This window comes from Argentina silus (assembly GCF_951799395.1).
Source record: "Argentina silus genome assembly, chromosome: 13".
NCBI lineage: Eukaryota > Metazoa > Chordata > Actinopteri > Argentiniformes > Argentinidae > Argentina > Argentina silus.
In genome coordinates, this window is record NC_139667.1 from 20,582,864 (window position 1) to 20,609,451 (window position 26,588).

Below are 26,588 nucleotides of genomic sequence, written 5' to 3' on the forward strand. Positions count from 1 at the left end.
GAAGAATACAAGGCAAATACAGGAGAAGGTTTACTCAGTTTTACTCCCTCTTCCTCTTCAAGGATGTACCCTCGAGCAGGTGACATGATGTGTTACTTGATGTGTCCCTCCCCCATGTCTCTTTCGGGTGACTCTTGTTGGTGGCTCACTGGCTGAATCCCAGTCCTCAGAAATCTTCCTCTGTTTCTTTGCCAGAAGCCATGTATTCAGTGTCTTAATACAGTTTGAGCCATGTATTCAGTATCTGAATACATTTTGAGACATGTATTCAGTATCTGAATACATTTTCTTCTTTCAAAGTATTCTATACATGCACAAATACCATGACATAAATACAGTCCAACAAAAAAAAAATACAGAGGAGAGAGTGACACACTCAATCGTCAACATTTTAATAGTTTTATTTAATATTCTTCTTTCTGACAGTGTATCAAAGAGGAGTAACCTAGTGTATCAAAGATGAGTAGCCTTATAAATGCCTCATTTGCTTAGTTCAACTGTCTGTCCTCAATCGAACCCAAAATATAAGCTTGCTTTACTCTCTTATTTGTAAACAATGTAACTATAAACAAATACTCATAGATGGTCATTCTTTGCATCCATAGCTCATACTATGAATGTGTACTTGGCAGTGCCACTATGTAAACATTTCAAGGCAAATTAAACTACATATTTAGTAATGACAGAGTAACCAACGACAAGCGAAAGTGTTATGATGTTCCTCAGTGAATTCAGCGTTTTAGCTGGATTTTTAGTTGGGTTTTGATAATACAATAGTGCCACGCTGTTCAAATCCTGGGGAGAACCCTGACATACAACAATGGCATTGTGCTAGTTGAGCCATTGTTTTTCAAATGAGTTCAAATGATTTGGATATTCCAAATGCCCGACACTTCAGTGCCCAATCCTTTCGTGAGTAAAGCACCTTTAGTGCCCATTAAGTCTCTCTAGTCTATCTTTTGAGAGCCCTCTCAGTCCTGCTGCTGCTTCTGCTGGAAGTAATCACAGTAGAGCTGCCTGACCTCCTCTGCCTGGGAGTGGTCAGTGTCAGGGGAAAGGGGCTGTGTGTGGCCAGGCTGGGGGCTTTCTACCTGGGCCACCTCCTCCTGCCACTCCTCCCTGAAGTCGTCCCCCTGGGACTCACACACGTTGTGCAGGATGCAGCAGGCCAGGATCATGGTGGGTACCACGTCCAGCCCACAGTCGTTCCTCTTGCTCAGACACTGCCAGCGTGCCCTCAGACGCAGCAGCGCCTCCTCTGCCACATGCCGTGCCCTGCTGAACCGCTGGTTGAAGGCTCGCTGAGGCTCCGTCAGCACTACCTCATTCCTCTTATCTTTCTCTTCCTCCTCTTCCTCCTCATCTTCTTCCTCCTCCACTTTCTCAGGATAGGTCTTCATCAGCCAGCTCTGCAGGGGGAACCCAGCCTCTCCTAGCAACACGTACCTGGACAAGACAAAGTGATCTCAGTTAACTTACCTGATAAAACAAAGAAAAGGCAATGATAATAACAAGAGTAATAATAATCAATAACAAGATCAACAATACCTCAATGGCTTTCCCATGAAGCCCAGGGGCGGATCAGGTGACAGCCCACCTTCAGAGGCTGTCGCCCACAGTGCCGAGTTCTGCAAGATGTCTGTCGGGTCAGTGCCACCGGGGAAACCGGCACAAACGTCCCAGAACTGCCCAAGCCCATTCACGGCCACCTGGGCCACCACAGGGACAGGAAACAGAACACTGTCACTTGCTCAGTCCAACCAAGATGCATGATTAGTAGAACAGACCTGGATGTTTGAAATATTCATTTGTACAGGTGCACTACTGTTGGAGGACAAGAGAGGTTGACTAGGAAATGATTCTTTATGACGAAGGAACAAACACCTTTAAGCACGGCAGCCTTAATTAGAGTACAATAAACCAATGTCTGGCTTTAATGTCGAAGTGTGTTCATTTTCAACAAAAAAGCAGCATTTTCTATCCAACAGCCCTTCGCCCTCCATCACGCGTGGTTAAACATCTCTCCCACCTGGGACACCACGGAGAGCCATCCGTCAGGGTTGGCGTAGTCTGCTACATTGGCAGACGGGGTGAGGATGGCTGTGTGGAGAGTTGCCACAGCACCCACGCAGTGAGGGAAGCCCCAGCGAGACAGGAAGAGGCGGGACGAGTCCTCCAGCTCCTGCTCGCTGGGAGGCCACAGGTACACGGGCCGGAGGAGCGTGACGATGGCGTGACACATGTCTCTCACGCACTTACACACCGTGGAGCTGCCCACACCAAACAGACTGCTGATAGTGCGGTATTCTACATTCGACGCCAGTCGCCACAGTGCCACGGCCACACGCTTTTCTAATGGCAGCGCCGGCCGGAAGTGGGTGTCCTTGCGGTGCAGACGGGGCTTCAGTTTACTGCACAGGAAGAAGAAGGTCTCGCGGCTCATGCGGAACTTCTCCAGCCAATCGGAGGGCTGGAACTCAGTCATTACCACACGCTCCCACCAATCGGTGCTCTCTGTGTTGGTCCAGGCACGGGTGCGGATGTTGCAGTTACAGCGAGTGCCTCGCGCTATCAGCATCTGAAGGGAAACAGAGAGGCGAAGCTAGCAGTCCTGCCATCAAGAGAGAAGGTATGGAAGATTGACTTTTGAAAAATCAAACAAAAGGTGAAACAAATAGTTCACATATGTTGAAAAACGACAAGCATGATACATACATGTAGTGATATACATCCCCTCTTCCTGACAGTGAAATTTGCACTACAATAAGAAGTGGGCTGCTATTGTCATGCAACATGGCTTTGTGTGGATGTGTCCTAGCGAAACGAAACGAAATTCGCCACTTCGAAAATGTTTTCAGAATAGACCCAAACATGTTTAACTTGATGAACTTTGTAAAATAGCTGTCTGACAGATTGCTTTCGGTGAATTATGGACGTTTTATTACCATGAGCATCCTTCTCTGTCTTTGGAAGAAGTACTGCCTGTGTCGGATGCGCCTCTGGATCTCATTGCGTCGCTGGGTGTCAGCGTTGCTGATGTCTCTTCTGCGCTTCATTAGCATGTACGTCATTAGGAACATTAAAGGCCGAAGCTTGTCCTCGTCTGCCATTTTCACCACTTTAAACAGGTTAGGAACACCTGACAGAAGGACAATAACAAAAACTCGAGCCTCTTAGGAAAAGCTTAGCTACGCTTCTTCCTGACTGATGTTAGTACATAGCCACAAACAATTCAAAGATGCATTATCGCCACCTAGCGACTGGAAGTCAGTGGTGAGGCTTGGTGCAGTCGGTGCAGCAGTCACTATCCCTGGTCGTGCAGAGCCTTGAGCTATAACTCAAATAATTCAAATTAGCCTATAAACTTGATCAAGACAGTACTGGGCTGGGACAAAGGAGACTGATATGATATAGGCTTGCAATTTTAGGATGGCTTACCAGATTCAATGAATCATTGACATATGTATTGGTTCAAGCTATTTTATTTATAGTTATCTAACATTAAAGAGTCACTCAAACGAAACTTTTAAAATGATAACACAGAATAGGCCATTTGTTTCACGACCCAATAGCTGTGAGGGGAAATATATATGATGACATATTAGAAATAATAACAATTAAAACAGCTGACATGACTTGTTGAAACCAAAACGCATTGACAAAACAACATAGACATTTGAGATTAAATGTACAGTGCATTCAGCGTAGCCGGCTAAATGTACATATGTCTTCCCACAGTGCCTAATAAGATTAGAGTGGACACCAGTTACGAGACGACTCTCACTCGGGCAATGAAGACCTCTGCAGCTGCATCCTCAAACTCCTTGGCGTCCATGTTAGGTCCTGCTCCTTCCCCTTCGGATGAGTGCGCTTCAGCCATAGCCTGGGCCACCTTACAGGGCGAGATTTTAGCGCTCGCCTCCAGGTAGCGGTTAGCCTTCGCATTAGCCTCCAGGTAGGGATTGGTCTTAGTGTTAGCATTAGCACAGGGGTAACCATCAGAGACATGGGAGGTCTCCAGGGCCTCCGTAAGGGTCCCCAGCACGGCCAAGCACAGTGCCCGTCCTGCAGGCCCCTCGGCTGGGCCACACACCTCCGCATACAACCGCTGTGCCCGCCGAATGTAGTCAGAAAACACTGCACACGTAAGCACGCCATGCCTGAAAACGTCATAGGGAACAGCCTCGTGATCCTGGCAGTGGAGGCGCCGTAGGAGAGGAGCAGAGGTGGAGGCTGGGACCCCCCCTTCGCTGCACAGGCACTGGAGCGTCTGGGTGTAGAGTCCTCCCCGCACCCCCCCTCCAGTGGGGTTGTTTGAACAGGGGCCCCCAGGGCCACTAGGCCCCCCTCCTCGGCGTCTCTGAGGCCCAGTCTGTGTCAGGAGGTCATAGGCCACACGCACATTGTTGCTGAAGGCAGATCTGTAAACAAAAACAAGCATCAAATGTTGTTGTATTTCTCCCCCTTTGCCCCAAAACACACACACACACACACACACACACACACACACACACACACACACACACACACACACACAGACACACAGACACACAGACACAGACACACCACTCTGCCAAAACAGGATGGGCTATGATTGATAAAAAGGTGATACATTTTACCATTGCCATATAGAAGTACCGAACCAATCCTCAAGATCAAGAGGTAGTTTCTTACCTTTGCGAGTGATGCGCTAGTCGCAAGTGCCACAGCGCTCTGCTGAGATACTGCTGCTCTTGCGCGCCTGCACCATGATTCAGCTCTCCATCACTGCACCCAGCTGGTCCGTTCTCTGACTCGGACGCAATGTTACAAAAGTGATCGGCCAGGAACCCGACAGGGTCATCCGATCTTGCTTCAACCATCTTCAGCAGAGCCCCTCGGAGCAGTTCCCCGACACCCAGCTGCGAAACAAACTCTCTATCGTTGTCTGATTTGGTCGGCTTGGCTTCTGACATCCCTGCTGAAGTAACACCGGACCGACGCTTCTCCGCCATTGTTATTCTAGGTAGTAACGGAAGTGATTCGTTTCTTTGGACCGGTCCGTTTGGAAAATGTAGTCGTTTTGGATGCTCGCCATGGTCCATTGCAAACCGCAGTTTTTGTGTGTCGATGCTAATGTGTGTGTATCAAGAAGACACGCAGCACGAGAAAAAACGGCGTGTAACAATTCTCTCCCACCCTGGCGTTGGTTGCTAGGGACGCTATCTGTCTGGTGCTCCGGATGCTGTGTGCGTGTGTGTGTGTGTGTGTGTGTGTGTGTGTATGTGTGTTTGTGTGTTTTCAAGCTCACTCTAAATCAATCATTCCAGATAACATTTTCGTACAGTACCAAGTTTTATTTCAGGATCTAAAAACAACATTGTAATGCAAATGAGCAGAATAAAAACATGGAATTTGTTCTTTCATTACACAGATTACAGTCATAGGACATTCACTTTGTGCAAGATGTACAATAATAGAGTGGGTTTAATGAAGAAATAGAGAACATGACCTAACACAGGGATTATTATTCCAAAATGACCCAACACCAGGACACCTAAGTCACTTTTATCACAGTGTGTTGATTGATTCTTAAAGTAAAATGAAGGACAAGGTCATTTTTAAAATATCTTGTGATTAGGTCTTGCTTATGATAAGGGTCTTGTTCACAGCCATCATCCAATTGTTGCCTCATTCCCTTTGTGGGCGCTGACTCCATTCTGGTGGGACACATGGTACCCGTTGCCTAGGACTGCTGTGTTCTTTGTTGCTACACTATCATCGATGTGGTTGTCGTGGCGAGGAAGGAAACCCGTCTGCAGCTTGTGTTCCAGGTTCATGTGATTCTGTGGAGGCAGACCGAGACATGCCCTGGGAGAGACAGGAGGGGTCATTTAAATTGTTGTGACTGGATAAAAGAGACAGGAAGTATACTCTGACTAATGGTCATAACTGTTAATAAAAAAAAACAGTGGTCACCACTATAAAAGGAAAGAGAAATGTTAGGAAGTCATTTTATAACTATTCCACCATGTCCATAGACTATTATAAAGGCCTCTAACGGCTAAAATGGGATAAGGCAGGAATTAGACAGTGATTGCCATTCTAGTCTAACTAGTTGTCATTATCTATCTCTTTGTGTACTTTTTCCTGTAAAGTGTGTTGTATTGCATTGGTGTATAAAATGTGCTATACAAATAAAGCTTGTGTACTTTTTCCTGTAAAGTGTGTTGTATTGCATTGGTGTATAAAATGTGCTATACAAATAAAGCTTGATTTGATTTGATTTTGAACTGCCCTGACCTCATGATGTTCTCTATGCTGGCTCTCTGGCGGAAGAAGGCGTTGACCAGCGGGGCTCCAGGGGGGATCAGAGGGGCCTTGCAGAGGTAGGAGAGCAGGGCCAGCACGCTGTGGAAAGACTGGTATCCCTCCTCCCCCTGAGGGCGGACGCCCACACGCTGACACAGCTCTGTCAGGATGACCAGGTCCAGGATGATAGGGCTGGCTAGCAAAGAGTCCTGGGAGCGAGAGACAGGAAAGGGTGGGGGACAGAGCAATAATGAGCGCACACATACAGTAGAAGTATACACACCATAGAGATACATCACTAGAGAAGCACCAGCTCTCTTTTCCATTCATTACATTTGTGACAGCATAAGGATACATGGATCAACGCAAGGTCTTCTTCTTCAGTAGGGTTGTCTATAGATTGTCGATGGCTTTCAGGGGCATGACGCCATCTATTGGTGGCAATAAATGACTGAACTGAAACACTGGAGGTGTGTTGATACTACCGAAGCTCTAGCACAGCAGATGGCAGTGAAGATAAAGAATACTGACTACATGGCGCTCCCCACAGTTAATTTAGGGGAGTGGCACACACAACACATGCAGTCACACCCACCCACCCACCCACCCACACACACACCCACCCACCCACCCACACCCACAGTTTGAAATCGTGGCGCTCCCATATCATCGCAGTTCATTTTGGGGAGTACATCCTCTAGTCTTATAACTCTATGATGGTACACACACACAAACACACACACACAAAACACGCATGCAGTCACATACACACACAAACACACACACACAAAACACGCATGCTGTCACATACACACACAAACACACACACACAGTCACATACGTTATGCGAAACACACTGACCTCACAGGTGTTGTGCAGTGCAATGGTGTTGGTTCCTCCCATCATTATCTCAGAGGTGTATTCGTCCATGGCCCGCTTGCTGTCTCCCACGTAGGGTACATACTTAATCACCACCTGTACACACAGAACTGAGCTCAGATCAGCTGCTCTGCTCACACTACCAGCTACAGAGACAGAAACATATTAGGCCCACTGATCCTATAGGCAAAAACACACTGATTGAGGAAAATTGTTTTTAAGAGATGATTTTTAGATACACACATACACTAAAAGTTTGAACACACTCTTTGTGAACAAACACACATAGGCACGCACGCACGCACGCACGCACGCATGTACACACACACCCACCCACCCACCCACACACACACACACACACACACACACACACACACACACACACACACACACACACACACACACACACACACACACACACACACACACACACACACACACACACACACACACACACACACACACTCACACAGTGGTCTGGTTTCTCCCCTGGGCGGTACAGTATTGGGTTGGACTGAACCATGTCGTCCACAACGTTACTCTTGGAGATCTCCTTGGAGCGGAACTGCTGCGGAGCCGACAGGTTCAACCCGTCATTGTTGCCAAGGTGATTGTAGCTGACGATGGCAGTGGGCTGTCATGGCAACAGACAGCTGTTTGATTCAGTTCCATGTGGAAAATGATTTATAAAATCTTAAAATATAAGATTACATTAAATATAGTATAGCATTTATAAAATGTTCACAGACACCAAATGTTGCCTCGAAACTGCCATATCACGTCCGCTCTGCCTCTCCTCTCACCTTGATTCCTGCGCTGACCAGAAAGTCCACCAGTACAGATTTTATCTTGGTCTGGCCAGACTTGAAGTCGTCCCCCCCAATAAAGACCCCCTTCTGCACTGCCAGCTCCACAGCCCCCGGGACAAATGTGTTCTGGGGGGAACCGTTGATGTAGGCACAGCCCTCCTGTATACTGGCCACCGCAAACAGAGTGGAGGGGGACACCTCCGCGCCGGACTGGGGAAGATAGAGTATGCAACACAGTTAAGTTTTGAGTAAATATTCACTGTACTGTAAAATGTAGACAATTAGATCTACTAAAAAAGTATACTCAAGTTGTTTTAATTCCCAATGTTTTTAACTGTACACTTGGCATTTACAATTATTGTGTACCTGTTTAAATAAATGTATAAAGGAAATGAAAATGAATATATAATATACAATCTAAGTGAGCACAGTCCTCATGAATGCTCGCCATCGTAAACAGTGAATGTTACACTAGTGTAAGTGTAAATGTATCTGGCTAACAGATACCGAGTAGTTGACCAAAGAGAAAGCCTGGTGATGGGGATAGAGATTCTGGTTGATTGCTAAGCTACACAATGCATTAGTACTACAGTTATCATATCAGCTATAGCCTGCTCGATCAGGCCCTCTTGTTTTTCTGTCCCCAGAAGGATTTATTTTGTCTTCGGCCAAGTTGCTGGTGCCATTCCCACATTCAGCATTGTAAACACATTGACCTTGATGGGCACTGGCAGCCCATATGCCAAGACAGAGAGCAAAGGGGGGCTGAGCGAGGTCATTAGATTTGCTGTCTCTGGTACTTTTTCACTGCTTGTAGTTGAGTTCAAAACTGGGGGCTGGTCCTCGGTTCCTCAGAGACCCTTTGTACCTTGTCCTATGCTGTATCTCTCCCTTGTGCACATTGTATTCAATTATTCAAAGACTCCGGTGGACTGATGGTCTATTGACTTTGCACATCATACATTTACATTACATTTCAGTCATTTAACAGACATGAGAAAGCGTAGAAAACAATTAACCCAATAATTCCTAACACTAGTTAATATACACTTCACTGTATGAATGAAGACATGAACATAGAGTGTGGGTGGGGTACACACAGATGCAGAGAGCAGGCCATTTGATTACTGATGCTATTTCAGGCTGATCGTAGCCTTTGAATCACAACATCCCTCTGTAATATTCACCATCTAGGAGGGGTTACAGTGTTAGGACTAATCCTTTCATCCTCTAAGCTTTATTAATCACAATTGTGATTTCAGACAATGTGATGACAAAGATGATAATGATGGTGGTGGACCATAGTTTGGGTGTTAGCAGTAGATGAAAACATCACATCTGCCCTTTTTTCAATTGTTAGAAACCGGATTCCTCACATCCTCTCCTCTGTCCTCCACTCACTTTCTTCTTAAAAAGCATTGGAGGAGAATGTTTAAGGAGAGAAACATAGATTTTCTCAACCAATGCGTTTTGAGAAAACGAGTGGACCTTTGACCTCTGAACCCTCCCCTGTGATCCCTCTGTCCCCGACCTGGATGGATGCCAGCAGGTTCTGGGCCGTGTCGTTGACACCGGGCATGATGTCACAGAAGCGTTCTGTGTTGGCGGTCCACAAGACAATTACTTTGTCCACGCCATTGGAGAGACGGAAGTCCCGGATGTCCGCTCGGATCTGCTCCACCTGGATTAAAGAAAGATAAGGAAAAATTTAATCCAAACCATTCCTGTATATTCATATTAATATCATAAATAATAATATATGCCTTTTAGCAGACATTTTTATCCGAAGCGACTTACGGTACAGTGAGTGCATACATTTTTCGTACTGTATATATGGTCCCAACTGGAATCGAACCATGCCATTGATATTGATTTGACACAAAATCCATGAACTTACATTGTAGTTACATAGGCATGTACAGTGCTATTGTACTGTTGGTACACATTGATTGGGTTAGGGCACTGGTGGTTAGAAAGCACATGGCCAGTACGTGGCTAAGCATTGCCAGATAGTGATGACAATCAGAATCAGAATCAGAATCAGAATCAGAATCAGAATCAGAATTCTTTTATTTGGCCAAGTATATTTGCACATACAGGAAATTGACTTGGTGAGGTTGGTGCGTGGACATAAAAAACAAATCGCAAATATGGTAGTAGTATTAACAAAAATAACAAATTTACAAATTTACAAAAAAGAGCAGTAGAACAATACATCTTGTAGGCACAAGAGGCTGTGAAATGGTTGTGGGGGATATACACTATAAATTAGAATAATTTTAAATAATTATAAATTACACTGTCAGTGCGTGGTTGTGAGCCCCACTGCCATGGGGAAGAAACTGTTCAGGTGGCGCGATGTTTTAGTCTTGATTGACCGGAACCTTTTGTCGGATGGAAGTCTCTGGAAGAGGTGATGACCAGGATGGGAAGGATCAGCGATTATCTTTCCTGCTCTCTTACTGGTCCTGGAGTGGAACAGGTCCAGGAGAGATGGCAGGTTGCAGCCGATGACCTTCTCGGCTGACCGAATGATCCGCTGCATTCTGCCTTTGTCCTTGGCAGTGGAGGCAGCAAACCAGACAATGATTGATGAGCTGAGGATGGACTCAATGATGGCCGTGTAGAACTCAACCATAACTTTCTGTGGCATGTTGAATTTCTTCAGCTGCCGTAGGAAGAACATCCTCTGCTGGGCCTTCTTGATGGTGGAGGTGATGTTCTCCGCCCACCTGATGTCCTTTGAAATTATTGTCCCCAGGAATCTGAATGACTCCACAATGTTAACTGGGGAGTCACACATGATGAGGGTGGTGGTTGGGGCTGGGCTTCTCCTGAAGTCTACTACCATCTCTACAGTTTTTAGGGCGTTCAGCTCCAAGTAGTTCTGGCTGCACCAGGAAGGCAGGCTTCAACTTCCTCCCTGTAGGCAGCCTCATCACCTTTGGAGAGGGTAGTGTCATCCGCGAACTTCAGGAGTTTGACAGAAGGGTGGCTAGAGGTGCAGCTGTTGGTGTAGAGGGAGAAGAGTAGAGGAGAGAGCACACAGCTTTGTGGGGCTCCGAGACAAGCTTGCCCAGCCGTACCTGCTGCTTCCTGTCTGTCAGAAAGTCAGTGATCCACCTGCAGGTGGGCTCAGGCACGCTCAGCTGGGATAGCTTATCCTGGAGGAGAGCTGGGGCGATAGTGTTAAATGCAGAGCTGAAGTCCACAAACAGGATCCTGGCATAGGTGCCGGGGGAGTGTAGGTGCTGTAGGATGAAGTGAAGTCCCATGTTGACTGCGTCGTCTACAGACTGGTTGGCTCTATAGGCAAACTGCAGTGGGTCAAGGAGGGGGTTGGTGATGGCCTTGAGGTGGGTGAGCACGAGGCGCTCAAAGGTCTTCATTACCACAGAGGTCAGGGCGAGGTCAGCGCGTAGTCATTAAGGCCTGTGATCCTCTGCTTTTTGGGAACTGGGATGATGGGGTGGATGTTTTGAAGCAGGCAGGTACAATGCATTCAGCCAGTGAGGTGTTAAAGATGTCCGTAAACACTGGAGACAGCTGGTCTGCACAGTGCTTCAGTGTGGAGGGGGAGACAGCATCTGGACCAGCTGCCTTGCGGGGGTTCTGTTTCTTTAACAGTTTGTTAACGTCTCTCTCCTGGATGGAGAGAGGTGCGACAGGGGGGAGGGAGTTCGTGAGTTAGGGAGTTCATGAGTTAAGTTGCCCTTGTTAAAGTCCCCAAGCACAATAACTGGGGAATAAGTGTTCGCTCTCCTTCTCTCCACTCCTAATATTTGGTCGGCGAGTTGACGTTGAGCCACTTTCACGTCAGCTTGCAGGGGGGTGTAAACTCCAGCCAATATAAAAGAAGTGAATTCACGTGGAGAGTAAAACGGTCTGCAGGTGATGAAAAATGATTCCAGGTCAGGAGAACAAGTTTGCAAAATCACTTTCACGTCGTTGCACCAGCGTTGATTTATATAGAAACAGATCCCACCTCCTTTCGCCTTGCGAGTAGATCGGGTCGCGATCTGCCCGGTAGAGTACTCCCGTAATCCTCTCTCCCTAAAGCGCACTAAAGCCCCGGCACTGGCGCCTTCGTCGCACTGCTTGGCGTCCCTCGTGAAAGTAAACTTAGTGGAATCACAATTAACGGAATTAATGACTAGAAACAAACAAAGAAGTGCGCACCAACACACCGTGGCAGCCGTATGAGGCGCCATCTTGAGGTTTGGACCACAGTGACTATGGCGTAAGGTAAATGCTAAGTGAGATGCTTGGGATGACCCATATCTGACTTCCCCTGATCGAAGTTGAGATTTAAAATGGTTACAGTTAGGGTTTAGTGTCGGGTAGGGTTGTCCCAAGGACCCCACTTATCTACCCTATAGCATACCTGCTCAGCCATGGTTCCTGTCAGGATGTTGTCGGCTCGGCTCTCCTGGTTGGCAGCAATGAAATCTGGGATATATATTGAGGGTCGGGGTTTCAAATGGTTCATATGTGGACGGAGCTTCTCCTGCAGCGACCAATCAAGCACCTCTGCTCGCTCCATCGCATGGCCCAGGTCCAACGATGAGATATCCCAGCCTTACAAACACACACAGAGGCAAACATGCACACACACACACACACACACACACACACATAATCAGAGATATTATAAGCAAATCAGAGATATTACACACACATCAAACAAATCTACCAGCCACCACCAACCACAACTAACGAGTGTATTACTAGCCATGGCCACAACTAACCACTAACTCACTGTACAATACTGTATGTTTAAAGCTTTCCTTTAGACTGTCTTTGTGAGGAATGGTATTTGGCTGTTACATCCCTCTCTCCACCCCAGGGAGGAGTTGCCCCTGCGGCCTGACCCTGGATATACACACACATACACATATGCGAGCATGCACAAGCTTGAGCATGCACAAGCTCGAGCATGCACGCATGTGCGCACACACACACACACACACACACACACGGCTGTCTCTGGGTCAGAGTTCAAACCCTCCATTTTGGGCCTTCCTTTACCGTCAAAGATTATATCATCAGGGTGCACCATGGGCAGAAGGTCACGGAAGGGCACGTTGACCTCCCCCTCTGGGCTTGAGCCTAGACACACGGTAGATGCCTGCAGGAGGGAGCCGTAGTAGTTCGCTTTCTGGAGGGGGGGGAGAAATAACACTCAAAAAAAAGAAAAAAAGATCTGAGGAAGTAACAAGGAATGCCCAAATAAGGAAAGGGATTGCGTGTGTGTGATGTAAATGTCAGTGTTAAGCTCTGAACTCTCTACTGAACCCTGTCGACATATCAGGGCTATAATAAGGTTTCTGCTTGCTCCCTTGGTGTCAGGGGAGGGGCCTATCTCTGAAAAATGGGGCATGAAACTTCAATTATCATCGCCTAAAACAGCTTTCTTGTGAACAGTCATGTGAACAGCTTTCTTACTGTACATAAAGACTATAAACATAACATAAATCCAAAGATTTGTCCTACAATTAGACAATAACACACACAATCTAGGGCTTTACTGCATGCAGCATGTTATGTTCTGTGATAGTGTGTGTGTGTGTGTGTGTGTGTGTGTGTGTGTGTGTTTTATCTGTGTTTCTCTCCTTGCTTATTCACCTTCACTCCTGTTTTGGTCCTCCAGGTGAGTCCCAACCTGTTGGCTAGCACAGCTGCTGTGACTGTGGTCCCATTGTTGCCCCCCCAGCCCACCAGCATCACCCCCAGCTTAGGAACACGGCGCTCTGTACGGAATGTCAGCTCGCTAGTGGAGGGGGTCACCTGTGGGGACAGGGTGGAGAGGAGGGAGGGAGGGAGGGAGGGAAGTAGATTTAGACATAGAACATTGGTAATCCTCAGATTGGGTGTGTGTGTGTGTGTGTGTGTGTGTGTGTGTGTGTGTGTGTGTGTGTGTGTGTGTGTGTGTGTGTGTGTGTGTGTGTGTGTGTTCAGTTCAGTCTCCTCTTATTTCACACTGAATACACAGCACAGCCCTGTTGCATTATTGCTGCCCATTAGGAATATTGTTTCTGATTCATCCAGGATACGCAAGTATTATGTTGGATTGGAATATACAGCCCCTGTCCCCGGTGAGAGAGAGACTTACTGTGAGCATGTCCCCGTCTCTGTGCACGGCTGTGGTGTGGTAGGAGTACTGAGCCTCGATGTGTGTGTCTGTGTACCTCACATTAGGACTGTTTATGCGGATGTTCTCTGACATGACTGTAGCCTACAGTGGAGAGCGAAGAGAAGAGGTAAGCACTGATATTGAATAATATCCAGGTACACACACACAATGACAGCATGACATCATTTCTTAAATGGACCTTGGGGTAGATCAAATTTGGTTAATTGAATTTAAATTAATTACTTATTATTCCAAAGAGAATAGGCAAGTGGCTTTGGAATCAAACACAATAGATTTACAGCTGTGTGAAAATAGGGTGAAATGTAATAGCCTAGATTCCTGTCGTTGAACAAATCATGGGGCTATGATATGCCATAAACTGCAGAATGTAACGACGACACTATTTTTCTTTTTTTTCTTAAACGTGTAGCTATGACACTCATTTGTGGACACATGTAGCAACGTTACGACTGCTAGCAAAAGTGAGTCGGAGCAGTAGGCTTCATGTGGACTGTTTCGCACCACATGTAACACGGAAACCACACTGACCGCGCGTCAACAATATGCGACCTTAACCCATCTTTTTAATTTTTTAATCTTGAACTATTGGTATTGTTCTTTTTTTACTAAGTGTGCTTTTTGTTTTACTTTTTATTTATATATCTATTATTGTTTTCTCAATGGAATGTAGTGTCTTAAAATACTGATAAAAGCGCCATACAAAATAAATGCATTATTATTAGTAGTAGTACTATTATTAACCGTCAGGCTCTCTTTTGCCAGTCGTAACAATGCTGCCTGTCTCCAAAAACGACGAGTGTCTCCAGCATAAAATGTATATGGTCTACATTCAGTCAGCAGTTTATGACCATCAAGTGGTCAAAGCTGCAGTGCGTTTATCTGCTTTATCAATTCCACCGACTATTCTCCTAATGATGAATATTAGGAGAATACTCCACCAAAACCACGATACTCCACCAAAACCACGATAGAAAGACGAAAGACAAGAAAGGCATTTGGTCAGAAGACAAAATATTTTTATCGACTAGTTATTCATATGGTATTACCTTTGACGGTGAATTGTAGATGGAGATGGGGTTGAACTTTCTTGTTGTAAAGTAACGGCGATAAGCTTCTGCAATACTTCGGTTGCTTGTTTTAATATTTTAATGAATAGTATTCTTGTATACTCATGTATTGTTCTCATTCCAGTCGAGCCAGTGATAATGTGTCGTTACGCAATGGTGTACACGAGCAAAGTGTTACAGTCTACGTGTGAGAGGAGTGTCTATGCAAAATCATCCTGGGAGGCAGATTGTCTGTTTTCCCCATTTGGCTACACCCCAGTGCACAAAAGTTAAATTACTCTTGCAATAGATAGAGTAGCCTAAGCATAATATCGATTGTAGGCTTATAATGATCATCTATACCATAGAAAATATAATATCATAAATGATATATTATCGTTACAAATTGTTGACATTATTGAATCTCTAATATGAACAATTAATCCTGAAGTGAGCGTTAAACTCAAGTCTTAGATGGCCAGAGGGAATGTAGAATAGTTAGTGTACAAGTTTGATTTAAATCCTATAGAACAAAGGATGATTCAGAGGCTCCCTACTTGCTAGTCTCGCCAAATGTAATGAACACGAACGAGTTATAGATGGATTACTCCTCCAAACGATGAAATCATCAACGAGAGCACCTCACTACTCTTAATGTCATATTAGTCGGGAATCAATTATACAAATAACCAGTTAATAAGAGATCTCTACTCACATGCTATATGTCAAGAGTAACTCTCCTAATTATGAGATAAGATTCTAATTGCCGAAATCACAAAGCCTCACACGTCAAACGGACACCTTAACCATCTTGTGCGTCGAACATTGAGTCGTGCAAACATAAACTAATTGATAATAATGTTATATCTAGGCATAACCGCGACAAAATTATTCAAAGCGAAGTGATGGCAGATCATCCTAGCATACAGATTCAACCGTTGCATTCTCGGACAAATGAGAGAAGCATAATCATTAATTGAGAACATTTATTTAGACAAGAGACAGTCACCGAGTACTTTATTAGGAACTCCTTGGCAAATTCCTTGGCACACTTTGGGCCCGTTAATACCAATCAATCATCGCTTGAATGCCACAGCATATTTGAGTATTGTTGCTGACTATGTGCATCCCTTCATGGCCACAATTTACCATGTCTTTTAATGTCTTCTAATGGCTACTTCCAGCATGATAAATCACCATGTCACAAAGCAAAAGTCGTCTCAAACTGGTTTCATGAACATGACAATGAGTCAGTGGCTTTCCGAGTCACTCGGAATCCAAAAGAACACCTTTGGGATATGGTAGAACGGGAGATTCACAGCTTGAAAGTGCAACTGAAAAAACTGCAGGAATTGCGATGTAATCATGTCATCATGTAATCATGTCATCATGGAGAACCAGTATCTCAAAGGAATGTTTCTAACATCTTGTGGAATCAATGCCACGAAGAATTGAGGCTGCTTTGAGACCAAAGGGAGGCCCTACCCAGTATTAGTAGTATTCCTAATAAAGTGTTAGGTGAGTGTATAAGCTATTCAGCTTAGTTCAAGTCATACAATCAAAAGTGTGAACATAACATAAAACATACCGTCGTAGTGGAAGGTTCTAGGAATGTAATCGATTGAAAATAAGATAGCACGTATTGTCTAATAAGACTAACTCACGTAGGAGATCGGATAAACAGTCTCCTTGAAGTAAGATTCTGAAAACAATTGATAACATCCCAAGACCAAATGGGATTTCTACCAAGAACTTCAAATTACCTTTTATCAAATGGGGGACACCTTCTGGCAAGTTATATCAACAACAGTATTCAATTCATAAACAGTGTTTTCCACAGGTCTTCAGCTGGATCAGGGGCTAGCGGCGCGATACCATTTAAATTCCAATTCCAATTGTAATGAGCTGATTGACCATTTGGCTGAATCTCTGTGGTACGTTATCAAAAATACACATCAAAATACTGAAAAGAAACATCACACAAGAATGGAAATGACATCAAAATATCGTATCGATTTAATCGCAGACAAGATGTCAGCTAGGTGTGCCCATTCTTCTGTGACACAATGAGCCCAAAACACTTATAAAGTGATAGCAGTTGATCAAGGTATTCGCTTTGGCACGTGTCAATAGAATTCTTCTCTCTCTTTATCATTCTTCTCTCCCTTCCTCCTTCCTACATCATTGCTCCCTCCAGCCAGGTCAAAGGCCAAAGACAGGAGGGCGAGAGGTTGGAATTCTGCCTGAACTCAAAATGCCACTTGGACACTGAGTAGAAGCCCTGAAATGTGATGGTTCTTCTCTGCTTAACAGATCAGAACCCCATTGAAATGAAAAGGAGAGAGGTTATGCCCATTGGAGGCATATTCATATACATCAATTTTTCAGTAGACTATCTGTGTCTTGTCTCAGATCCAGAGATTACAATGGTAAATAATCATCCAGTTATTTCAAGGGCCAATTTTAGTGATGTGAAAGAGCTTTTGACTAACGTGTTGACCAATGATGTGAGAGGTAAATATGTTGTATGGAGTCTGTCAAAATACCGTCTGGAGTCGCGGAGATTTGCCCAGTCATGATGACATCTAGCTACCCTTCTCTTTAGTTGTTTTTTTTTTTTTTTTTTACTACTAATTACGACTAGAAACTTATTTTAGCTCTGTTTTGTATCCCCCCTGGTTGTTAAGGGCTCTGACCAATCAGGAACATGCTAAGCAGACTGCCTGCCTGAGAATCCCAGAAAAGTCTGGAATCTTCTTCATTTGCATAGATTATTCAAATGACAAACAACAAACCTTTACTGGAAAACTACAGATATCACTGGTCCCAATAGAGGATATTTGTCGATCCGAAGCAGGTGTACAAGACACTGACATCAAAGTGAATCATTTATTGACAATTGTTGATGGTACAGCAACAGTAGCGAAACATGGAACATTGTTGGCTTTACTGTGAATGGAAAAAAAAGACATACAGCAGTTGCGTGGCATAGCCATATGATTAGAGTAATTAAATGTAAACCTTTGTCAGGCGTAGGAAAAGGGCTGAGAAAAGGGATGCCTTAGGACCAGAGTTACCTATCCTGATAGGGGTCTTTTCAATGGTTTACGAGAGATGATAAATGGGATCTGCTGGCCCAAGACAGAGGACTGGACCTTTAACTGTCTCATCTCTGTATGGCTTCCATCAACATTCATCATGAAGCATTAGTGGTGGCCGTCAATTTATATATTTTTTATTAATAACTTCAAAAAAGCCTACTTCATAAGTGCATTCAGTTAATTACAATTTTACATTGTAGACATATGCCTCAACACGCACACGCACACATATCCTCCCATAATTGTACGACATTTAGATCATAAAGGTTAAGCTACAGTCAGTGGGTAAAAACAAAATATTGTTATTGCATAACAACTTCTCTACTCAATGAGTCATTGGACAATAAGTCTTTACGACTTACAAGCTGATTGGTTTGTAGACGGAAACTGTCGCTTAGGCTAGTTCTGAAAAACTTCCGTCTTGAGTTGAAAAGAAAACACAGCAGCTAAAAGGCAATCGACTGCGAAACTTGGGTATTGAAGAAGTAAAAAGAAAGGTAGCTATAGCTAGACAATCTTTGTCTTTTTAACCGTTGGTCGCATCTTTATTGAATGACACAGTGGCTGAAAATGTGTCTGGCTTGTTCAAAGCTCGCAAACCCTGGCTAGGTAGCTAGCTAGCTGTAGAAAGCTAGCAGCTAGCTCATCGGCCAGCTCTCTCCATCGCAGAAAAGAGGCCCCGATTGAACCTTTTCATGATGTTGATAGCTTCCCTAGCTAGCTATCTGCTACCTTATAGCCATCTACCGGTAAATATCGGTGGTCAGGTGTGTCAACGCCTAAGTGTGCTAACATTAGCTAGCACCAGCAAATTAAAATAAATAAATAAATATATGTTTATGCTGTGGTGCTGGTAGCTGAGTTAGCTAACGTTTAGCTAAGCTAAATGACCTCTCTTCACAAATATAGCCAGGCTACGTAAACCCATTTAGTCACAGTGCCGGATTGTTTTTGCTAGACGTTGTTGATCATGAATGCCAACCAAGAAGTGACAGGTACCCCTTTTAACTAATGTAGCTATACCGCTATACCAGTAGTTAGAGAGTACTGTGGTCATGGCATTAACGTAGTAAACAAGTGCAGTTGTCATACAGCTGTCATGGACGTATGTTGACAAATAGCCTACTGTTTCAGCATCCGCTAGCTAGATGACTTAATAAGACTGCATATGTTCTTGGCAATAAACAGTGCGCCACTCTCGCTTTTTTCTCCAGACTCTTGTCACTCTGGAATCCCTGGGAGATTCATAGCGTGTGTGAGTGTGAGTGAGTGAGTGAGTGTGAGTGTGTGTGAGTTGCTGCCTGTCTCTCCTGCACCTGTTCACTGAGAGCTGCTCCTCCCTGGAGGATGACAATGGAAGAGATGAAGAACGAAGCCGAAACGAGCTCCATGGTTTCCATGACACTTTACGCTGTGATGTACCCAGTATTCAATGAGGTAAAACGTGTGCGCGCATGTACTGTATGTGCATGTACATTTGTGTGTGGTCTAACCTCAAACTCTGTGTGTATGTTTGTGTGTGTGTGTGTGTGTTCCGTTTGTGTGTTTGACAGCTGGAGAGGATCAACCTGTCAGCAGCTCAGACATTGAGAGCAGCCTTCATCAAGGTAGGCTAGACATGAGCGCTGACCTCTGACATTATCAACACATGATCCCTGCCGTTGTGACCCCTGACCCTAAGCTTGGAGAGATCACATCTCAATAATTGTGGCTCAATAGTCTGAAGTGCCTTCCTCGCATTGTCTCCTCTCCTTCATCACACTAATGTGAATGATTTGTACTGGTTAAAGCACATTCCTCATAGGCAACCTCCATATTGCCTTACCTAGCCTCTGTGTTTTCAGAGTGCAGATGACAGACAGGAGGCAAGGAGAGGTAGCCATTAGACTGTTGATGACCCCTCTGCCAACCAAACCCAAGGGATGGAGGGGTGTTGATTTGACCGTTCCAACCTCACTTGTCCACTCCTGTTGTCTGTGATTCATGGTTGAATTATAAACGTCCAACTCCAATGAGTGCTGTGTCTTGTAGGCGGAGAGGGAGAACCCTGGTCTGACTCAGGACATCATCATGAAGATCCTGGAGAAGAAGAATGTTCAGATTAACTTCACTGAATCCCTACTGCGCATGGCAGCAGACGATGTGGAAGGTGTGTGTGTGTGTGTGTGTGTGTGTGTGTGTGGAGGAGACATCTTATTTTGAGTCGCCAAACTCTGTTTACATGAGTTTGCTATTTCTTTTACAGAGTTTATGATTGACAGACCTGAGCAGGAGTTTCAGGACTTGAATGACAAAGCCAGAGCTCTGAAACACATCCTCAGCAAGATCCCTGACGAGATCAACGACAGAGTCCGTTTCTTACAGACCATCAAGTGAGTGTGGAACACACACACACACACTCACTATTGGGAGCAGAGTTGCACAGTATATGCCACTTCGCAGACAAACAGCTTATCCTTGTGTAGTGTTACGATCCTTGTTTGCTTATCCTGGAAATCTGTTGTTCTGATTGGTCACCAATGTGTTGCTCTTGGTTTCCACAGAGACATTGCCAGCGCCATAAAGGAGCTGCTGGACACGGTCAACAACGTCTTTAAGAAATACCAGTACCAGAACCGCAGAGTGAGTGACACACACACACGCGCATATGCACATGCACTTTTATTCAGTAGGCTTCCTTCTCTTTGTTAAAACAGTTATTTTGTTTTGACTTTCTGTGTCCAGGCCCTGGAGCACCAGAAAAAGGAGTTTGTGAAATACTCCAAAAGCTTCAGCGACACCCTGAAAACATACTTCAAAGACGGAAAGTAAGTGGATTTCTTTTTATTTGATCCCATAACAACACTGACTTGAGGCATAGTGAACGTTTGTCATATTCAGAGATATCACATTGTAAATGGTCAACCACTGTTTTGCCCATTTCTAGCAAGCCTTTTCACAGTGTGTGTTGCTAGTGCGATTGACCAATTCTTTTCATCGTTTTGTTCTGTTTTCTGATGTGACTCCCACTTATCTTGTTCCCTAGGGCAATAAATGTCTTCATCAGTGCGAATCGGCTCATCCACCAAACCAACCTCATACTGCAGACCTTCAAGACTGTGGCCTAACCGACAGAGACAACATCCTGGTCTCCCACGGGGCAACATCTACATGATGGTGGACGGACAAAGAGCACCAGTATATGTAAAATAGAAAGGGTTGATTATTTTTTTTATTTTTTTTAGGGTTGGGGTCGATTCCATTTCAATCCAGTGAATTCAGGAGACGAATTGATGTTCCAATTCAAGAGATTGAAAAGCACCTTCTTTTTTTTTTCGATGAGGATTATTTTTTCTTTTTCTTTTTTCTCCATTCTTCAAATGGAATTGAATTGACCCCAACCCTGGTTGATTTTATTGGACTGTTTTAATTTATAACCCTGGTCTTGTGGGGAAGTAGGGGAGGCGAGGGGACTAATTGCCATTTTTTTCTAATATATTCATGTGATTATTTTACTTCTAGCTCTTCAATCATGGTTTCACATCTGAGTTTTCATTCACTACCTTCAGAGGGCGTCTCAATAGTCAAATGTAGCTTCCTCTCCTTGTCTCCTTTTATTCAACTGCACTGATCTGAAAACTCAGAGAGGTGAAACGCAATACGATGGAACCCCACCTGTAGTTTGATTTTGCCTGTTCAGTGTTCTCGCATCAGTGCAGGTAAAGGAAATGAGGCGAGTTGAGGATGCCACATTAAACGATTGAGATGCACCCCCTATTCTTTTTCCTCTTTCTATCAGAAGACAGAAAAGCCAAAAGACTTCCAGCACAGAGTGCGCCTTACCATGTCTTGTAACATTCCCTCCTCTCAGAGAGTGTAACTGAAGGGAGCCAGTCCCTGTTGTTAAAGGATGAAGAGAGAGAAATGAAAGTCCTGTATTTAACTGATATCTGGTTGCAAATGTTCAATAAATAGTTTCCAAATGATGACGTTTTTTTTGTTCAACGTTTCCGAGTCCAGTGTTTGTGGAAAGGTGTGGAATAGGTGGAGGATGTCTATTTATGTATTAAAAGGATGTGTGTGATTTGTCTTAATTGGCCCTGAGGGGATGAATGAAGTGATATTGAAGAGGAACATGAGAGGGTTGGCAGGGCAGGGGGTGAGGTTGAGATGGGGGAGACGACCGGAAGGTGTGTAATGGTGGTTGAACAGGAAGGGTGAGGGTGTGGCTCAAAGCTAGGTAGTGACATAAAGACACACACAGTGGTTTCCATGGCAACTACAGGTGTTTTGGCTAGAAGGCCGACTGTTTGCTAGGGAAGAGGAATACACACACACACACACACACACAGGTCATTTCTCTCATTCAGGGAGTTTGACAGAATGTATTCTGTGCAGGGCCACCCCAGCCTCATATTGTAATCCTCCACATCCATACATCTCCAGTCCCAGCAGGGTATAGTGTTCAGGAGCAGGTGATAGACAAAATGTTGCAGAGAGAATACATGCCCAAACCCTACTCCCCTGACAGTCTAAAATGATTGGATAGGTAAAATATTCTTATTTTGGTTTACCTTGTATTCATCCAGAGAGATCACTTGAGACCCAGGTGTCTTTTCCAAGTGGGCCCTGATACAAAAAGGATATACAAAATAGTAGTGGGGGCTGCATGCATAAATAATATCACAGATGTGGCTCTAGATGTGGCTCTACTTTGCCATCAGATAGGCTAGGTGGAAATGTCACTGTCGTACTTATGCCTATCCAATCCTCATAAGGATTTATACAGTAAGTGTCTAGGCCATAGGGGTTGTTTCTGGACAGGGCATTATACTTTACACGTGAGAGAGGCATGTTTGTTCTTAACAATATTTCTCTCTGAATGTAGCACAAGTTGTGTCCTACTGAACACAGGCCTGGTCTGTGGTAGTGGTCTTCAATGGCTGTCGTTCAGGGGAGGCTGATGGAGGTAGACATAAGAGGACGGACGTCTACTTCCATCAGGCTCCACATCTGTGGTTACTTTGGGGAGAAGGGTAGAGAATCACACAGCAGTTTATTATACAGTAGGGCTGGGCCCCTGTTTCACCTGCACTCATCTACTCTGACCACTAGATGGCAGTGTTGTTCAGCCTAAGACTAAGACCTCTACACCTACAATAGTCTGACTTCCTCTTCTTGTCTTATTGCATTCATTACTACTGATAGAGAAAGAAAGGACCAGTGAAGTAGTGGATGGTAAATGCATTTGAATGCTGTTTACGCACCTTTAATGTGACAGCAGTATAGTGGAAGCCTATAAATGGGGGACTTGCTTCCACCAGTCCAATTCTTTTTGATTAGTGCTAACAAAGCAAAGGAGACAAGGAGAGAATGTAATTCAAGACATTAGTCGAATCTCAAAAGTCTTTCCTTGATTCCTTAATTGTGTCCTCTCTCCTCGCCTCCTTCTCAAAACACATTGGAGGAGAAGGTCTGAGGGGAGGAACCCAAGACCTTCTCCTCCAATGTGTTTTGAGAAGGTAGCGAGGATAGAGGACATGAGGAAGAAATTAAAGACATTTGAGATTTGGCATAAGATTCCATGAGAAACAGGAGCCATTCTAAATCAACAACTGGCCCCTAACACCCAAAGAAATCTGACTAATACTAATAATGTAGCCAATATGACAAAATAATTCCACCTAGCATATCAGAGGACATTATGAAGTACAATAAAGTATATGATGAGTATAGCCCATTCTGGTCTACTGTATATGACACATCCATAGGGAGGGAACAACAGCTACATCGAAAACATAAACCAACTGGATCTGATAAGATCTCTTCTTATCTGACACCACCAATGTCCTCCACCCACAAACCTAGCTCCTGCCATCAAAATGACCTTTCTGACTGCCCCAAATACAAACTCAACACACAGGAAAAATCCATTGTCCCCGACTCAGTTTAACTGTTGAAGCACATGACTTGCGTGTATGCTTGTGACGTGCTTTCAATTAGGTCAAATCAAACTAAAATTAATATGCTTCTGACATGGCTTGTGGGCTATAACATAAAAAATGACTACATATAATAGTAGGAAATAATAGAAACTGAAATTGCAGTCCAAAACAGTCTTATTTGGCCAGATGGAATACAAACTTTAACATGGGGTTCAATGGGCAAACAAAGCCCCTGCAGTGCATTTCTTTTTTTATTGAATGGTTAACCTATTTACAGCCAACAAAATGAAAAAGAAGAATACATTGCATTCATAACTCATTTTTACTTGACAGCAAAATCTCAAAATGCATGATAGCCTTCAGCATGAATGCATTAAGTGCGGGACAACTGACCGAAAACTATGCCTGAGACACTCAGAATCAATACCCCCATTGACTTCCCGTTTGAGTGCTAAATGCAGGTGTGGCAGCTCTGATGATTGTGGACTGTGGACTCTGCAGCTCTGATGATTGTGGACTGTGGACTCTGCAGCTCTGATGACTGTGGACTGTGGACTCTGCAGCTCTGATGACTGTGTATACAGAGTATACAGGGGGAACAGGTCTGTTCAATCTGATGCTAATAAAATGGCCTACAGAGCTTGATGTGGGAAATCAGGTCGTCTTCAAGGCACAACAAGACTACTCCAACCAGGTCAAACCAGAAATTCTGTGAAATGAGACGACAATAAGTAATTCTATACTACTCTACTCTTAATGTATTTGGGAAAGGTGTTGTAGCTCCTTCCTGGAAGATTAACCATTGTTTAATCTGGACTGTTTCTGGGTAAAAACATTTTCCAGATTGATGCAGGACATCCCTGGTCTCCCTACTTGAGTAGTCATGTCACCTAGTGTGTGTGTGTGTGTGTGTGTGTGTGTGTGTGTGTGTGTGTGTGTGTGTGTCTGTGTGTGTGTGTGTGTGTGTGTGTGTGTGTGTGTGTGTGTGTGTGTGTGTGTGTGTGTGTGTGTCTGTCTGTCTGTCTGTCTGTGCCAGCCCACATGTCTGTCTCTCTGTCTATCTGTCTGTCAGTCACTCCTGCAAATAGAAAGTGGGAATGGTGTGCTCAGATAAAGATTTAATTAGGGTGCAGGACATATAAAGAAAAGAAAACCGGCACTCACTAGAATTTTGGCCATTCAATTTATTTAATTCCTGTCATTGCTGGCCCCCATCACAACAGTAGCCCAGCCCGCCTCAGTGCCTTGTCCACATTGGGGACCAGTTCTCTGTGGTAGTCCCAGAGCCTGGTGTCGTTGTGGAGCTGTTCTCTCATTAGTGCCTTCTGCAGGGCATGTCTGTCTTGAACAGTCCGACACACCCCTGGAGGAACCTTGGCCATTTCCCCGAAGCTCCGTAGCACAGAGTGCACTGACATCTGCTCCACCGCCCTGGGGGGTTACACACACCACAATGATAAGACAAAGGGATCAGGCACAGAAGTCACACAAGGAATGGTCTCACATTGCCAACGCAGTGGAGGTGATTTGGAATCACACTCTTGTGATGAGGTAGCCCTACCTGAGACAAGTCGTGTCTCTTACATGATTCACCCATAGTGATTAGTGATCAACAGCTACATCAAAAACATGAACCAACTGGCTCCGGAGATCTCTGATCTGACCCACCAGGGGAGGCTGGTTTCTTGCTGGGAAATTCCTGTGTTTTCAATGAACCATTGTTTAATCTGCACTGTTGCTGGGTAAAAACATCCTAGTCGAAGGCAGAGAGGATTATTATTCTATGAAAATATACAAATAAATATTAATATAAAATATAAAAAGCACTGTGAATGAATATGTTCTCTAGTTTAACTTATTTTACATATCTCCAACACACCTGCAAATAACTACTGTAATTCTGGATGTGGGATTGCATTTCACCTCCAATCAATTTACCGCAAAGTCTCTTCAAGTTGAAATCCTCTCTTTTCAAGAGAGACCACACAAAACATTTGAAGTGAACACAACTCATACATTTTACTTTGTATCTTAAAATAAGATTTAATTTTATTTTACAGTGCATTCGGAAAGTATTCAGACCCCTTAACTTTTTCCACATTTTCTTATGTTACAGCCTTATTGTATTCGATTCAAAAAAAAAATTCCTCATCAATCTACACACAATACCCCATAATGGCAAAGCGAAAACAGGTTTTTAGAAATGTTTGCTAATTTATGAAAAATAAAAAACTGAAATATCACATTTACATAAGTATTCAGACCCTTTGCTATGACACTCGAAATTGAGCTTAAGTGCATCCTGTTTCCATTGATCATCCTTAAGATGTTTTTACAACTTGATTGGAGTCTACCTGTAGTAAATTCAATTAATTGGACATAAT

At 44.2% G+C, this 26,588-nt stretch overlaps 4 protein-coding genes across 5 annotated transcripts; 1 reads left to right on the forward strand and 3 right to left on the reverse strand.

The window, feature by feature from the left end:
* Positions 1-417: 417 nt before the first annotated feature.
* LOC310813977 (uncharacterized protein) lies at positions 418-3,177 on the reverse strand. Of its 2 annotated transcripts, none has more exons than XM_083683182.1 (4): positions 2,946-3,177; positions 2,030-2,578; positions 1,549-1,709; positions 418-1,446 (listed from the first exon to the last, which is right to left on the reverse strand). In XM_083683182.1, the coding sequence occupies exons 1-4, from the start codon at positions 3,108-3,110 to the stop codon at positions 972-974; spliced, it is 1,350 nt and encodes a 449-aa protein (XP_083539308.1). In that variant the 5' UTR covers positions 3,111-3,177; the 3' UTR covers positions 418-971. The 2 variants fall into 2 exon arrangements, with proteins under 2 accessions (XP_083539308.1, XP_083539309.1); XM_083683183.1 differs by having other exon boundaries at positions 2,030-2,611; positions 2,946-3,085.
* A 589-nt stretch (positions 3,178-3,766) lies between these two features.
* Positions 3,767-5,015, reverse strand: tpgs1 (tubulin polyglutamylase complex subunit 1; the record flags this gene model as incomplete). The annotated part of the gene is made up of 2 exons (XM_083684037.1): positions 4,675-5,015; positions 3,767-4,421 (listed from the first exon to the last, which is right to left on the reverse strand). The coding sequence occupies exons 1-2, from the start codon at positions 4,992-4,994 to the stop codon at positions 3,767-3,769; spliced, it is 975 nt and encodes a 324-aa protein (XP_083540163.1). The 5' UTR covers positions 4,995-5,015.
* A 338-nt stretch (positions 5,016-5,353) lies between these two features.
* On the reverse strand, positions 5,354-15,311 carry LOC310814027 (inositol-3-phosphate synthase 1-A-like). The gene is made up of 11 exons (XM_083683249.1): positions 15,180-15,311; positions 14,092-14,214; positions 13,605-13,766; positions 13,008-13,137; positions 12,364-12,557; positions 9,511-9,660; positions 7,974-8,189; positions 7,640-7,804; positions 7,153-7,266; positions 6,283-6,500; positions 5,354-5,850 (listed from the first exon to the last, which is right to left on the reverse strand). Exons 2-11 carry the CDS (start codon positions 14,203-14,205, stop codon positions 5,655-5,657), a joined length of 1,659 nt encoding a protein of 552 aa, XP_083539375.1. The 5' UTR covers positions 14,206-14,214; positions 15,180-15,311; the 3' UTR covers positions 5,354-5,654.
* A 3,367-nt stretch (positions 15,312-18,678) lies between these two features.
* Positions 18,679-22,259, forward strand: LOC310813714 (programmed cell death protein 10). Its single transcript, XM_083682806.1, has 8 exons — positions 18,679-18,777; positions 19,495-19,717; positions 19,834-19,887; positions 20,312-20,429; positions 20,526-20,652; positions 20,824-20,902; positions 21,005-21,087; positions 21,306-22,259. Exons 2-8 carry the CDS (start codon positions 19,628-19,630, stop codon positions 21,385-21,387), a joined length of 633 nt encoding a protein of 210 aa, XP_083538932.1. The 5' UTR covers positions 18,679-18,777; positions 19,495-19,627; the 3' UTR covers positions 21,388-22,259.
* Positions 22,260-26,588: the final 4,329 nt, after the last annotated feature.

What these genes read in the sequence shown, in the direction of transcription:
- LOC310813977 (XM_083683182.1), bottom strand. Translation starts at nt 3,110, where the DNA reads ATGGCAGACGAGGACAAGCTTCGGCCTTTAATGTTCCTAATGACGTAC. An exon ending in GACAGAGAAGGATGCTCATG is followed by an intron (nt 2,579 to 2,945) that starts GTAATAAAACGT and finishes GTTTCCCTTCAG; the next exon opens with ATGCTGATAGCGCGAGGCAC. An exon ending in TTCATGGGAAAGCCATTGAG is followed by an intron (nt 1,447 to 1,548) that starts GTATTGTTGATC and finishes TGTCTTGTCCAG; the next exon opens with GTACGTGTTGCTAGGAGAGG.
- LOC310813714 (XM_083682806.1), top strand. Translation starts at nt 19,628, where the DNA reads ATGACAATGGAAGAGATGAAGAACGAAGCCGAAACGAGCTCCATGGTT. An exon ending in TGAGAGCAGCCTTCATCAAG is followed by an intron (nt 19,888 to 20,311) that starts GTAGGCTAGACA and finishes TGTGTCTTGTAG; the next exon opens with GCGGAGAGGGAGAACCCTGG. An exon ending in ACATACTTCAAAGACGGAAA is followed by an intron (nt 21,088 to 21,305) that starts GTAAGTGGATTT and finishes CTTGTTCCCTAG; the next exon opens with GGCAATAAATGTCTTCATCA.
- LOC310814027 (XM_083683249.1), bottom strand. Translation starts at nt 14,205, where the DNA reads ATGTCAGAGAACATCCGCATAAACAGTCCTAATGTGAGGTACACAGAC. An exon ending in GGACCAAAACAGGAGTGAAG is followed by an intron (nt 13,138 to 13,604) that starts GTGAATAAGCAA and finishes CCCCCCCTCCAG; the next exon opens with AAAGCGAACTACTACGGCTC. An exon ending in TGGTCAGCGCAGGAATCAAG is followed by an intron (nt 7,805 to 7,973) that starts GTGAGAGGAGAG and finishes TTGCCATGACAG; the next exon opens with CCCACTGCCATCGTCAGCTA.